The 16852-nt window shown below is 36.0% G+C and overlaps 1 protein-coding gene across 1 annotated transcript in view; it reads left to right on the plus strand.

The window, feature by feature from the left end:
• The window catches only part of tmx3b (thioredoxin related transmembrane protein 3b), a 212061-nt gene that overhangs the window by 133066 nt on the left and 62143 nt on the right, over positions 1–16852 (plus strand). Inside the window, exons 8-9 of the mRNA XM_052114024.1 lie at positions 3068–3145; positions 9818–9884. Of these exons, the coding sequence (XP_051969984.1) occupies positions 3068–3145; positions 9818–9884 (145 nt within the window). The remainder of the gene's footprint in view (positions 1–3067; positions 3146–9817; positions 9885–16852) is intronic.

Here is a 16852-nt window from a genome sequence, read left to right on the forward strand (position 1 = left end):
CAACAAAGCTTGTGCTTGCAAATGTGTGTTCAGGTTAAATGAGTAAAATGCACTTTAAATATGCCCATATTAGAAAATCTGCACATTATAATGATTTCTGAAGGATCATGTGACACTAAAGACTGCAGTAATTATTGCAATGTGATCTTTGATTACAAATTGCAATTTACTATATATTCAAATAGAAAACGGTTTACAATATCACTGTTTTACTGTATTTTGGATCAAATAAATGCAGTCTTGGTGAGCAGAAGAGACTTCTTTTTAATGGTAGTGTAGGTATAAAATTAAGTCTTTAAGTAAAGAAAATGTATAGTCAGATTACTTATTTTAACCTAAAACTTGATTTTGATCATTAATTCTCCTCACATTAATTCTCTTTCTGTCACATTCCTCATTGATAGGCCCAGGGGAGGGCTCTTTTGTCTCCTCAGGTGTGAATTACAATCAATATTCATGATAGTTAACACCTCCTTGCATATAACCATTCTAACACTGAAATTGTCTTACAAAAGTTAAATTACTCTATTGTTTTGTATGAATGAGTGATCATTATGTTTTCACATCATTTTGTAGTTAAAAACTCTAGGCTACAAGATCCAGTTCTCAAATGTCATGTGGATTTTAGTATGTGTTTTATGACCTTATTTCAATTACTTTTGCTCACATATTATTGTAGCCCAGTTTGTGCTAAATACAGTGTTATCAGACTTTAGCCATTAATTTGTTTTTAAGCAACTGAAAAAATCACAAATGTCAAGACATGTCAAAACTTCTCCAGGGCCCAAAACACCCTCAGACCCCAGAGAGTTAATATGGTAGAATGGGATTATCTTTTTAAGATTTTGGAAATATATGGGTTTGGGAATACTTTTATTGGATGGATTGAAGTTAATTTATAGAAAACTATTTTATTCCCAGCAAATTTGTGTGATTAAGTTAGTTAAATTTGAACCTTATAATAAAACAGTTTTCGAGCAATGTGTGCAGGTTGGCTTCATTACATTTATCGATGATTGGGAAGGTTAATGTTATTAAAATGAATTGTATTCCAAAATTCAACTACCTTCTACAATCTCTCCCTATTGATGTCCCCCTCTCTTATTTCAAACAATTTGATAGCATAGTGAAGTCCTTCGTTTGGAATGCTAAATGTCTCAGATTACATTTTAATAAGTTACATAGGCCGATTGACAAAGATGGGCTAGGCCTTCCCAAGATTTTGTTTTATTATCTTGCATTCTGTCTATGACACACACATGCTGGTAATGCCAATCAGAGGATGGAGACACACCCCTATGTTTTGGTGGTGTGTTGAGATCCAGGAATTTTGGTTTAAGTTTCTGAGTTTTATGTTACGTGTTTGACACTCGCGTTTCGTTTTGCCCCAGACTCTGTGTTTTGGGTCATGGGGCGGTCATCGATGTGGGGAATAAACAAAATTCAAATTGGGATCTGACCAGTGTAATAATCGCCAGGCAAATTATCTTAAGGAGATGGAGGTAAGCTGCAGCAACCCCATTTCAGGAGAGGTGCACGGAGGCAGCTTTTTAAGTGTCATTTAGAAGACTGGGTAACTTAGATATTTTGTTTGGTAATGGGGCAACTATTTGGAGTTTTTGGAGGGCTCTCTGGGAGGGGCAGTGGAGCGAGAGGTAGAGGTGTAAATGTGTTTGATTATTAGATAAATTTTTTTGTTTTGTGTATATATTTGTGTGACCATAGGAGTGTTCATTGAAGGTCAAGGGAGATTGGAAGGGCAAGGGCGAGGGGTAATTATGTGGTTTAAATGTTGATTCTATGGGTTAGGGTTAGGGTATATGTTTTACTTTTCTTTATTTACTGGAGGAATCAATACAAAATTTAATTACTAAAAGAAACTCTGAAATTCATGTTATTTGTTCAAATAAACTTTTCACTCAAACTATTATGCTGATAATTTTTAATTTCTCATGAAAAATAAAGTGTTTAAAAAAAAAAATCTAAATAGTACCCTTTTGTGCACAGTCTTTTGAATAAGGATTACTCCGTCTAATAAAATGTTGTCAAATCTTGTAAAATCAGCGGGAAACCCCAGCTGAAATTTTTTAATGTGTTGATACTTTTTCTGAAGGAAGAGGAAAAATTAAGATCGAAGCCAACATATTAAATGCAACGGATCAATGTTTTTTCTCAGAATCCTTAATGTCATTTTATTTTTTTTAATGTTTATTTTACATTTTGTCTTCCCTCTACAAAATGATGGATTGCCCAGTAAATATTGATCCATAACATGTATAATTTGGGCTTTGATCATCATTCATGTCATTTTTTTCTCAAGAATAAAACAAAACAGGGAAAGTGAAAAAGGGGTTTTCACGTCAAACATGAATTTTGGGTGGGATGGAGCCAGGCTTGCAGTCACAGATCCAATTTATCCCAAAAGTGTTAAGTGGGGTTGAGATCTGGGCTTTCTGCAGGCCAGTCAAGTCCTTTCAGACCAGAATGACTAAATAATTTCTTCATAGACCTTGCTTTGTGGAGGGCCCTTGTCTGTCCTAGCATGATAATGCCCCAGCGCACAAACGATGACAGCAAAATTGAAAGCACACAATTCTGTAGAATGTCATTGTATGTTGTGCCTTTTATGATTTGTTTTCACTGGAAATATTGGAATGGCCAAAGTTGTTCATTAGAATGGGATGTCCACATTTGCTGGTGGTGGTGTAGTGGGCTAAAGCACAGGGCTGTTAATCAGAAGGTCGCTGGTTCGATTCCCACAGCCACCACCATTGTGTCCTTGAGCAAGACACTTAATCCAAGTTGCTCCGGGGGGGGTTGTCCCTGTAATAAGTGCACTGTAAGTCACTTTGGATAAAAGCGTCTGCCAAATGCATAAATGTAAATATGCTGGTCTGATAGATTAAGAAAGTTGTCAGTGTTTACACTTCATGTCAGCCCATGAATTGCTTTTTAATAATTGATTCTGCATATTAAACTGGTATAGACGAGTATTTAAAAAAAATGTCATACTTGAGCTTTTAACCCTTTTATAAGTGAAGGTAATGGTGATTTATTTTGATTTCAGGAAAAATACAGTGAGGTGGCATCTGAGCTCATTGTGTACACATATTTCTTCTCTGCATCTGAAGACATCTTAACAGAGGTAAAATCAATTTTGTTGTATTTTAAAGCAGGGACTAAAACAAATATTTGGAAATGGAACATTTCCCCTTTAATTGTTCCCGAGTGAAAACGTTATTTTTAAATGCAGGTAACCAGTTAATAGCCGGATCATTTTGTATTTTGTGCTAAAGCAGTGCTAGCAACCTTGACCATGTACTCCAATCTCGCTGTCCATCTTGTCTCCTTCCCCCTTGTGGCGGCTGACTTAAATAGAGAATTGTCCCGCCTTTACTAATTGGAGCATAGCCTACATTAAATAAAATTAACTCTCATCCCCATTCTATGTCACATTAAATAATAATAATAAGAATAATAATAAATGGTACTTTATTATTAATAATAATAAATAAGAATGAGAGATAGAGTCAGAAACAACATCAATAAATACAATAAATAGGACAGATACAAATATTTGCACAATAAAACCCCAATTAATACCAGAGGTGGGTAGAGTAGCCAAAAATGTACTCAAGTACTCTTACAAACTAGTTAGTAAGAGTACAAACTTAAATAATTACTTGAGTTAGAGTAAGAAAGTATCCAATTAAAAGAGTACTCCATTAGTGAGTAACTCGTTACTTTCACAAATGACATAATAGATGTTTACTCCCCTTTATTCCATCACATAATACACATTGAACATGTACTACAGAATTATTATTATTATTATTATTAATAATGGAAATTCACCATCATGTTGTTCCAAACCTGTATGACTTTCTTTCTCCCATGCAACACAATAAGGAGATATTAGACAGAATGTTTGCATGAGTCACTATTTACTTCAGTGAATGTTTATTATATATATAGAAAGTGAATGGTGACAGTCCCTAACATTCTGTCTAACATATTTTCTGTTCCACATAATACAAAGCCTCACACTGGTTTGGAACAACATGAGAGCAGAGATATGATGACAGAATATTAAATTATGACTGCGCTATCACTTTAAAGAGAAAGTTTACCCAAAAATGAAAATTCTGTCATCATTTACTCACCCTCATTCCATCCCAGATGTGTGACTTCCTTTCTTCTGCAGAACACAAATTCATATTTTTAAAAGAATATTTTAGTTCTGTAGGCCAAATTTATGATGCTCCAAAAAGCACACAAAGGCTGTATAAAAGTAATCCATAAGACTCGGTGGTTTAATCCATGTCTTCAGAAGTAGTATGATAGGTGTGGGTGAGAAACAGATCAATATTTGTCATTTTTTGCTAGACAGCAGGGGCAATATGCAGAGAAGAATGTGAATCAACAAGAAGAATGTGAAAGTGATCGGTTTCTCTGTATCTCATCGCTTCTGAAGATATGATTTAACCACTAGAGTCTTATGGATTATTTTTTGTGTTTGTTTGTTTAGCTTTAAAATGTTGCCACCCATTCACTTGCATTGTATGGACCTACAGAGCTGAGAAATTCTTCTAAATATATTAATTTAAGTTCAGCAAAAGTAAGAAAGTCACACACATCTGGGGTTGCATGAGGGTGAGTACGTAAATAATGTGAATTTTCATTCTTGCGTGAACTATCTCTTTAAGGGCTCTTGTCAGATCTGAGTGAATTTGTCAGTAAGAAGAGAGGTTTGGAAACCTTTCTAGTAATTATTACAGTGAAAACGTGAAAATGTCCCACAAGGACATTATATGTAATGCTGAAATATAATGCCTTCTTTTGCTATTTCATAGATTTAAAAGTCCTGTGTGGATTCTTATTTCAGTGTAGTTAGAGTTTTCAGTGTCGTAAGTATTTAGATCATTAGTTCTGTACAGCAGTACTGCCAATCTCTAAACGCATAGTACACAATCTACGTAGGGCACCAACCCTGATCATGGAACACTTGCTGTGTCTGAAACCACCCCTTATCCACTATATAGTGCACTATTTTTGCTATATTGTAGGAGTGTCTGAATTCTGAGTGAGCCACTTGTTCCCTACTTTTGTTCACTATTTTTACCCACAATGCACTCTAAATTCAAGTGTACATTTCAAATACACTTGATGACTGTTCATTTCCCACAATCCACCTCGGGGAAGACGTACGAGCTGGGAGTTTACTGCTTCCTTCATTCCTGCAATATTTTATTTCATGCTGAATATAGTAAATTACTTTTTGGCAAATCATTACTGGATTAAAATAACATAACATATAGAGATAAAACATACAGATACATTTTAAAATGTACTCTTTATTTGATCAAATGCGTTTACTCTTAATATTAACACACAGTATATATTAAAAATGACAAAGAGAATGAAGATTTATTGTATTAATATATTATTTAATAAGAATAACAAGTATTTTAAAATTTCATATGTGACGTTTCTGCACCAGCCCCAGAGCTCCGACACTCTTGTCCGAATTCACTAATTTAATTAACTTACTGTTGAGATATAGTGCACTAACTGCCATTCACTATATAGGGAATAGGGAATGAGTGAACGATTGCAGACACAGCCACTCTCGTCGCCACGATCGCCTCGTGCACATCACACGTGCGCGCCGCACGCACCTCGCTGTGCTCGGTCAGAAATGCTGTCTGTTCCGGTTGTCGATCACGTGAATGGCAGTGATTTACACTTAACTTGGATGTTTAAATGGATTTATACAGTTAATCCGCCTGAAGTAGCTGCGATAGTTTCCAGTACCCCCGCAAGGGCGCAGAGTAAATGCATAAATACTGCTTATGAACTGATTTAAAAATGTACACTTATAAACTGATGTCATAAGAGCCCAGTTACAAAATGACCCTGAGAATTACCATCTCATTACACAGAAAAGCCCGCATTAGAATTTACCTCAGCGTGCTGCCTGAAATTGGAGCTGGGACCTTAATCTTGAAATATCAGCTTGTCTGGGTATTTAAAGAAGGTGTTGCATGACGGAACTATTCTTTTTTTCACTGTGTGGAGTGAAGAAAGTGTTTGACTTTGAAGAGTTTGATGCTGCTGCAGTGATTGAGTGACAGACTGTGACAGCGGCTCATCGCGCAGCTGTGAACTTCCGCTCTCATAAAAGTCCCATTCAATAATCTCTCAATAAATTACACATGAATTCAAATTAAACCAGTGATGTAACAACAGTAATGCCACACATTGTAAAGAAGTAAATGTAAAGAAAAATCATTTGAATTTACTTGATTGAGAGTAAAAAGTACACACTTTTAAACCTACTCTAAAAGTAACATTTTCCCCAAAATGTTACTCAAGTAAATGTAGCGAGTTACTGCCCACCTCAGATTATACTGAAAAATGATGAGTAAAACAAGTCCGACTCACTGTCTCTCATGATCAATTATTGATTTAAAATGCAAAAAATTCAAATGAATCATGATTCGACAAAGTGTACATTATTTTAAAATCAGGGTTTGTGCAGAGTCTTGAAAGTTTAGAAAATGCTTGTTTTTTTTTTTCTTAGGTTGACTGTTATAAAAGATAAAAATTATGTAGGTATTGTGCAGTCGTAATATTTGTGATGTCATCTGCTCTGCATGTTGCTTTGATGTTGCGCGCACAGAAATACTGCACGTCTCACTGTGGAAGATTGGCGTAAAAATTGTTTTTACCTGTATCTCCTGTCAACATGCCGAGGTGTCATTTCTTAACAGGTGTCTGGATGACGAGATATAAAATACGGCTATGCTGAGGAGAGGTCAACAACAAAGGGATTAAAGTATAAAAAAAAATACATTTATAGAGTTTTTGCACTTACAGTATCTCTCTGTAGCAATTCTAAAGGTATAAACTGAGACTAAGATTTTGTTAAATGTTGAATTTACTTTGAACTTTGGAATAATTTACAGTCAATATGTAAAGTGGCATGAATAATTATAAGTAGGGCAGAAAGTTAACGCATGTGTACAGTAGTTTAATCAAAATACATTTGAAATCGAGAAATGAACCATTGCGATTTATTAAACCCCACAAAAGGTTATAATTTCATCAAATTAATGTACATATAGTCTGGATTAACACAAGGTTCAAGCACGTCTGCAAACAATGAACAGCCTACACAAACTCCATCTCGGGAGTTTTTTGAGTTTGGGTCACTATTAGTGTGTTTCTAACATGCATTGAGAACTCAAGAGTGCTACAAAATCAATTTTAACATAAATAAAAAAAACATCTTGTAATTACGTGACACCAGGGCACATAAGAGGAGATCACTGTAAATGAGGAGCCTGTTAAAAAACAAAAAAGGCTTTAACAGGACCAATGCTGTGTGAATGTAACATTTATTTCAATTTAAATGAATTATTACATGTCATTTATTTAGATTAGGACAGAAATGTTACTGTTGTACTATATTAAAGGAATAATTCTCCCAAAAATGAAAATTCTGGTATCATTTACCGACCCTCATGACATCCCAGATGTGTGTGACTTTCTTCTGATGAACACAAATTAAGATTTTTAATTCGTAATTAAGAATATTTCAGCTCTGTTGGTCCAAACAATGCAAGTGAATGGGTGCCAAAAGTTGTATGCTCCAAAAAGGACATCAAGGCAGCACAAAAGTTATTTTTATGACTCCAGTGGTTAAATACATACCTTCAGAAGTGATTTGATGGGTGTGGGTGAGAAACAGATCCATATTCAATTAAATGTTTTGCTAGAAATTCTTCTCCCTGCCCAGTAGGGGGCATATGCATGAAGAATGTGAATCACCAAAAACACAAGAACAATGTGAAAGTTAAAGTGGAGATTGACTGAGCAGGGAGGTGATTTAGTAATAATTGACTAAAATATTGATCCGTTTCTTACCCATACCTACCATTTAACCACTGGAGTCATATTAACTACTTTTATGCTGATGTATGTGATTTTTGGACCTTCACAATTTTGGCACCCATTCACTTGCATTGTATGGACCACAAGAGCTGAGAAATTCTTTTAAAAATCTTCATTTAAGTTCAGCAAAAGAAAGAAAGTGAAACACATCCAGGATGGCACAAGGGTGAGTAAATGATGACAGAATTTTCATTTTTGGGTCAACTATCCCTTTAAGTAAGGGATAAAACAAAACATTAAATAAAATTAAATGAATACATTACCACCAAAAAAAAAAAAAACGTTACTAGGCGTATGTATTATTGCCTGGTATTTTCTATTATATCTTTTAATTAATCAGAATGTTCTACACTTTATTTAATCAAAACAAGATAAGATTGTCAAAACTATATGTCTAATGCAGAGTTCACTTTTCGTAATACTAGCGTTTTTAATTTTTTTACATTTGCAATCTTCCTCTATTCACATTTGCTGAGCTATAATGTATAAATTAGCCTACGGCACTAAAATACATTTAGATGGCAATCGATTAAAGTGAAACTACGCAATATTAACATGTTGATTAGTTCAGTTGGTGTTTTACATCTTTAAAAGTTCAAATTTATTTAATGCGGGACATAATAGCCTACAGTTAATGGGTTAGTACACCCAAATATGAAAATTATCCCATAATTTACTCCCCCTAAAGCCATCCTAGGTGTATATGACTTTGTTTTTTCAGCCAAACACAATCAGAGTTATATAAAAAAATATCCTGGTTCTTCCAAGCTTTATAATGGGAGCGAATGGTACCTTAGATTTTAAAGCCCAAAAAAGCACATCCATTCATCAATAAAGTAATCCATATGGCTCCAGGGTGTTAGTAAAGGCCTTCTGAAGTGAAGCGATGCATTTTTGTAAGAAAAATATCCATATTTATAACTCAACTATAATCACTGGCCTCCGGTAATGGCGTACGCACGGTCATGAGAGTTCCAGTTTATGACGTAGGAGTAGCGTATGCTCTGGTGAAAAGTGACGAAAATATTGGTTTTGATTAGTTTAATGTTGCTCATGCGAGTTAGTGAGCTAATATGCACAGCCTTTGATGATTTACTTATATTTGGTTTGCTTTCACTGTCACTTGAGTTTTGGATGTTTTGACTCATTCTTGAGCCTGGTGAAAGATCTACCTGTCAATCAACCGTTGCGCTAAAGCTAGTATTTGAAAATTTGCCGATTAAAGCACATACACACTACATGCACAAGTTCAGTGTGCCTGATATCAACATAAAGTGTCATGGATGAGAAGCACACACATCTCTGAAGTTCAGTTATTACATTTACTCTTATATATTTATATTTATAAAATAATTGACAGTTCTCCTCTAAACATGATGTTGGCACTTATAGTAAATGCAAGTATTGTGAGAAATGATACAGCATTTTTTTCCCCACACTTTTTGTTATAATACTTTTTGCGTTTCATTATCATGGATCAACACACTTGCATAAAGATGTATGTATGCGGTCATGAAATAAGAGACCCTCTGCTTGATATCCGAACACAATTGGTCAAAATGGATGCGTATAACCTGATGTAAATGGCTTCTGCGCATGTTAATACTGAGGAATAAGCAATGCAAAGACACAGCCGGAGTGTGTGTGAGAGTGAAGTCAAAACTTTCAAAATGACGAACAGCATTTGAAATTATCAGTCAGTTTAAAAAACAATTGGTAAGTGATGGAGAATTTTTGGTTAATGCAAATGCTGGTATTTTGGGTTAAGTTATTGTTTGTTCTCAACCAGAAATAATTAGACTGAGGCGCCACTGGTTCTCTATTCTTGAAAACCCAGTACATTCTGTGTCTTTTACTGCAGTCTGTGACTTTGCCTGAGCTGCCTGCAGTGGTTGTCTTCAAAGATGGAACATATTTCACATATGACGGTAAGTGAACAGAACTTTAAATCATCTAATTATATATATTCATGAGTCCTATGTCGTAGTTGCCTGGGATTCTGTAGAAAAGCCAAAATTCTATTTTAAAGGAAAATAATTGTAGTCAAAAGCACACGGGGCTCTTTAGCTGTTGGGAATGTTGTAATAACGGCAATCATTCTGTCAGGTTTTATTGTACAATTAGCATTTTGAATGCACATTACCCTCGTTGTTTTGAATAAGGATTATTCCGATAAAAATTCTGGTCAATCACGGCATTTGGTGGTAAAATATTTTTTCCGTTCTCAAGAGCAACACTGTATCACTGATCTCTTATCTTGGAACGTTTTGTTTCTTACATGACTGTGCCCGTGTTCTGTCACTACAAGTAAGATTTCAACTCAAACCTATATGTCATGTCCATTTATTTATACGACATGGGATAATGTACAGGCAGCTGGATATTTTCCCAAATAAAACCCCTTCAGGGTTATTGATCCCGCCACTGTTGCTGTTTACTTGTAATAATGACGACTGACTGATTGTGTGAATCTTGTGTGCTTTTTACATTAAGACCTGTGAAGAATCATGAGTCTCAAAGTTCTAAAGCGTAATCATGGTTGATCAGGCAAGACACACTGATCATTTGATCTGGACAGTATCGTCTGGACATGGCAGTTGGGTTTGAGCCCGTAAGAGCAAAATTCATGACTGTACTGAGTCCAGAGCTGTGGTAAAACTGTCAATATAATGGAAATTAGACTTCAAACACGGGAAAAAAGCAAACAATTGTTTGTGTATTTCTATGCCGTAGGCGTCAACAAATGGAACAAATGGACCTTATTCACAGCAGCACCATATTTGATATTTGACGGTAATGAAAACAAGACCGTTAGGGACAGACTTAAAGTCTCTTCAATGGGTTGCACTGTTTTGTTTTTTTATCATTCTGCAGACAAAACATTGAAAAAAGCACTCCCTTTAAATGGCTTCATACAACACATGCAATTGATGAGATCGTAATCTACACCTTTCATTTCCATCAAAAATCAAATATAACACTACTGTTTAAAAGGGCTATGGCTCATACTGGCTCATACATTATAATAATCATTTTATTGATATTGATTATTTTTGTTTGCTTTATGCACGTTAACACATTTAAAAACAATACCATAAAGTTAACTCTTTGAAGGGTATGATGACTTTTCTTATCTTGTCTCTTGTGGACAACATTGATACTACATCCTGAATCAGTCTTTAATTTTAATAACAACTAATCATTTTGATGTGTTACTGACAACAGAAATGGATTCTATTTGGCACATGTAATCAGACTATCCTAGTGTGCATAATTGCATAACCAAATAACCAAATTTACAGAATAGATCCTGTGGAGGCCCTGGAAACATTTGTTTTGGTGTCAAATTTGAACTGCTTTGATCACAGTTGCACAAATACATTTTCCCCAGCATAAAACATTTATGCTATTTTGCATGTTTGGTTGTCCATGCGTTTTAAGTTTGAATATTGTGCTCACAAGTAGGCATGACAGTATGATATATTCACATCATGATAATTGCTAAAGCTTTTATCACAGTATTGAAATACATTACAGATTTGATTGATGTTTTCTTCTCAGGTTTAATGTTTCAATATCAAATTAGCCTTTTAAATTAACAGATAAAATTAACTTTGAAAAGAATCCATAACATTTAAAAAACTACCAGCAACACAATAGATAAATAGCCAAATAGATATTTTAAGTTGATGTTTTAATATTTAAATGCTCACTATGACATGGGGCCACTGATCATTACAGATCAGAGACCTACATCTTGTTGAGGATAAGGTTAAAGTAAGGCTAGAATCATTTTATCGGGCCAACTACTAGGTTGCAACATGTTTTTTATGGATATCAAGCCAGCTGCTAATATATAGCTAGGTGCTAACTACAAATGTAATAACCATAAGTTCACTCGCACTTTATAGCAACGTATGATTGTGTGGCATTCCAACTTGAACTTAATATTAAAATCATCATTGTACCACATTTCCATTATTAATTACAGGACTTAGTATTAGCTGATTACAACTGTATTTTAGTTGTTACTACAAGATGCAAAAGTAAACGTGTAGTTAGCAGAGTTTTAGCTAACACGCTTCAAAAGCAAGAAGGCGAATAAAGGGTCAGCTGCTTTCCTCCTTCAGCCATGCTTGTTTACAACAGTGCGCATTTTTCATTTGTGCCGCATCATTTTGAGAATCTTGATTTGTTCATGGAGAAAAAAAACTACTGTGCGGTCAGAAAAATACAAGCGATTTGACTAAAAGGTCATCTAGAATTATTTACGGTATTTTGAAGTTCCCACGATAACAAGATCATCCATGTTAATTACCGTGATATTCCGTATTACCAAATACCATCATCACATGCCTACTCACAAGATATACAGGCCAAGTTTTCATTATAGGCCACACATCAAGACATATTGGAAACAGTGTTTTCTTTATTTTACAGTATTTTAGCCCTCATGGTTTGGAAGGTATTAGCAAAAATTCAAATGAGCTTTTTATAGTGCCACCTTATTTGTCGAATCATTCTTGACGATCCGATTTTTTCAAAACTATATGTTTACATGTGACCAGGGTTTGAAATGAACAACCGCCAAAGAGGAAAGAGGAAACACACAATAGCCTAATAAAAACACATCATCCTTACTAAAAGTTTTTAGTTTTTTTTTTTTACTGCAGTAGAACTAACTAGTGACTAGTCTATTAGACTTTATTTTTATTACAACTGTAAATATTTTAATGTTTCTAAATATGTTTAGGCTATTAGTTTCTAAAAAAAATACTATAGTTTTAATTTTTTTTTTAGAAAAGACTATCAACATAACTTAATCATAGTAATGTGGAGCCATCCATGGTGTACAGTTGAAGTCAGAAGTTTACATTCACTTAGGTTGAAGTCATTAAAAGTCATTTTTGAGCCACTCCATAGTGAAGTCCACTTCATATTAGCAAACTAGTTTTGACAAGTAGTTTAGGACATCTACTTTGTGAATAACACAATTAATTTTTCCAACAACTGTTTACAGACAGATTTTTTCACTTTTAATTGACTATATCACAATTCCAGTGGGTCAGAACTTTACATACACTAAGTTAACTGAGCCTTAAAGCAGCTTGGAAAATTCCAGAAAATTAGGTCAAGACTTTAAGCAATTGACCAATTAGCTTCTCATAGGGTGGCAGCATCATGGTGCTTTGCTGCAGGAGGGACTGGTGCACTTCACAAAATAGATGGCATCATGAGGAAGGAATTGTATGCGGATATATTGAAGCAACATCTCAAGACATCAGAAGTTAAAGCTCTGTTGCAAATGGGTCTTCCAAATGGACAATGACCCCAAGCATACCTCCAAAATTGTGGCAAAATGGCTCCTGGAAAACAAAGTCAAGGTATTGGAGTGGCCATCACAATGTCCTGACCTCAATCCGATTGAAAATTTGTGGTCAGAACTGAAAAAGCGTGTGCAAGCAAGGAGGCATACAAACCTGACTCAGTTACACCAGTTCTGTCTGGAAGAATGGGACAAAATTCCAGCAACTTATTGTTAGAAGCTTCTGGAAGGATACCCAAAACATTTGACCCAAGTTAAGTTGGGGCCAAGCCCTAAAGCCATACCCTAAGCACAATGCAAAGAGCTCCACCACAACAGTCACAACATTGATAACAGACTGAAGCTGTATCAACCCAGTGTTCACCCAGTCCTTTTGAACTGAAGACCAGGGTCTAACCTCTGTGCCTCACAATCGACAAGTTTGACTGACGTCATAGGGACGTCCTCGAATCTGATTGGATTCCATGAGCACTGATGGTCTGACACCATCAGCACTCTGACGCTTCACTGTGTGTGTCACTCCGCTTGTGCCATTCTAAACTAAAGTGTAAGAGTAGTGCATATCAATTAGGAGCTAATGTTTGTCTTTATTTTTGAAATTACATATGTTAGCCAGCAGGTGGTGACAAAAGATCTTTTTTGCGTGTAATATGAGCAGTTGGTGATTTAAAGTGAATCCGTTTACATAGAACAATGCTCCATAATCGCTCGTATTAATACTACATTACTTAAACTAGGACATTGTTTTAAACGGCTTTAAATCAACAACTTCAGCATAAAGGCTCATCACTGCTGAGAGACACAACAATCTCTTTGATTCCAGAACTCAAGGCGCTTACCAAGATTATAAACTCCTGCAACAATATTACAAACTCTTGCAACATGATTACAAACTCCTGCAACAAGATTATAAACCACAGACACGGAACAACAAAACCCGGACCAAATTATTATTATTATGTGCACTTTTAACAAAGCCAACCTCGCATGTGAACTGCAAAAATTCAGACAGCACATTACATGCCCCACCAGGGACAGAAATATACTAGATCACTGCTACACAACAATAACGGATGCAAATGCAGCTTTGGGACTCTCTGATCACTGTCTGGTTCATATTCTTCCAACCTACATACAGAAACTAAAATCTGCTAAACCTGTTGTAAAAACTGTAAAAATGGACCAATGAAGCAGAGCTAGAACTACAAGCCTGCTTTGACTCCACTGATTGGAGTGTTTTTGAAGCTGCAGACACCAATCTGGATGAGCTCACAGATATTGTAACATCATATATCAGTTTCTGCGAGGATATATGTATTCCTACTAGGATGTATTTAACATCCAACGACAAACCATGGTTTACAGGAAAATTCAGACAGCTTCGTCATGCCAAAAAGGATGCTTACAGAAGTGGGGATAAAATCTTGTATAATCAGGCCAAAAGCACATTGATTAAGGAAATTAAGCTACTCTGAGAAGCTGAAAAACACATTTTCAGGTAATGACCCTGCATCAGTGTGGAGAGGCCTGAAAGACATACTAACTCAAAGACACCATCCCTCAACTCTGAAGGGAATCAACAACAGGCTGATGATTTGAATGTGTTTTAGTTTAGATTTGAAAAGCCCAGTCCCACACCCCAAGGAAAGCACAGGGTTTTTCACCCACTTGTCTAAAATCCTATGCTGACCAGCTGGCCCCCATCTTCACAAGGTTCTTCAACAGATCACTGGAGCAGTGTGAATTTCCCTGCTGCTTCTAACAGTCCACTATCATCCCTGTCCCAAAGAATCCCAAGATCAAAGGACTTAATGACTATAGACCTTTTGCTGTGGTCATTAAGTCATATGAGAGTCTGGTGTTGGCCCACCTGAAGGACATCACCGGACCCTTTCTGGATCCCCTTTTTTGGAACTTCAGTTTGGCTTTCAACACCATCATCCAGCTCTCCTATGGAATAAATTAACCCAGCTCTCTGTTTCCACGTCTATCTGTCCGTGGATCACCAGCTTTCTGACGGACAGTCAGCAGCTAGTGAAACTAGGAAAATTCACTTCCACATGTATTATCAGCACTGGTACCCCCTGGGATGTGTGCTCTCCCCACTAATTTTCTCCCTATATACACCAATGACTGCACTGCCAAGGACCACTCTGTCAAGCTTCTGAAGTTTGCAGATGACACTACTGTCATCAGCCTCATCCAAGATGATGAGGAGTCTGCATACAGTTGGGAGGTTGAATGGCTGGCGTACTGGTGTAGTCATAACAACCTCCCTACTCTATGCAGACTCATCATCATCTTGGATGAGGCTGATGACGGTAGTTTAACAACCTGGAGCTCAACACGCTCAAAACAGTGGATGGTAGATTGTTCCACCATTGATTGTAGATATTAGGAGGAAAACCCTGCCATTGACCCCACTCACTATTCTAAACAGCAATGTGGCAGCAGTGGAGTCAATCAGGTTCGTGGGCACAACCATATTACAGGACCTGAAGTGGGAGACCCACATTGACTCCATTGTGAAAAAGGCCCAGCAGAGGTTGTACTTACTTTACCAGTTGAGGAAGTTCAACCTGCCACAGTCACTGCTAATCCAGCTCTACTCAGCAGTCCTTTAGCCTGTTCTCTGCACTTCAATGATTGTCTGGTTTGGTTCAGCTACGAAATCCGAAGATCTGTATATAATCTATATTTCTGTCTTATCATGTATTTATATATATACTTATATTTTCTATTAGCTTTTTATTTTTTTTACTGGACGTACTTTATGCGTACTTGGCAATAAAGCTCATTCTGATTCATCTGATTCTGATTACATTATGATCTGTGATTACATTATAAGTTGCTACAGTGCATTCATAATGTAATACATTTCTCATACAATAATGTATTACGTTATGCGAAAAACATTATTTCACTATGAGCACAAGATTTTATTACGCTTTGAGAAAATGATTACATTATGAGCATTTTATTACATCAATAATGTAATCCTTATTACATTTTGTGCAGTTATTACATTATGAGTTGCTACAGTGTTTACACTTTGGAGGAATCATTCTATGAATTACTTATAGATGTCTCGACATATTAAGTTTGGATAGGATAATTAGGCGTGCACATATACCACCTTTAAATAAAAATAAGTTTAAAGATCTTTGAATGCAACCATTTGAGAAGCATTGCTCAAAACAACATTATCAGTCCAAATTAAACTCTTGTATGTTTAAGACCCATTCAGATCAGTAAATTACCCTGTCATACCCAGAAAAACACTTACACCTCCTCTAGCAGCATCTTGGCCACCGAACAAAGTGGACCTTGTGTTCATTTTGTCAAAGCAAAAAAAAAAAGAATGTTTTCTAGGGCCACAGAATGCATAAGAGTTCCAAAAAATAAATAATTCTGCATTGTGGTCAAGCTTGAAATAATGTGTGATTGTGATGTAGTTGATTTTGAAAAGATCCCAATGGGGGCACAAACGGTTGTAAGATACCATTCATGGTTAAACTGTTTGTGTGTGTGTGTGTGTGTGTGTGTGTGTGTGTGTGTGTGTGTGTGTGT

Source organism: Xyrauchen texanus, chromosome 41 (genome assembly GCF_025860055.1).
Source record: "Xyrauchen texanus isolate HMW12.3.18 chromosome 41, RBS_HiC_50CHRs, whole genome shotgun sequence".
NCBI lineage: Eukaryota > Metazoa > Chordata > Actinopteri > Cypriniformes > Catostomidae > Xyrauchen > Xyrauchen texanus.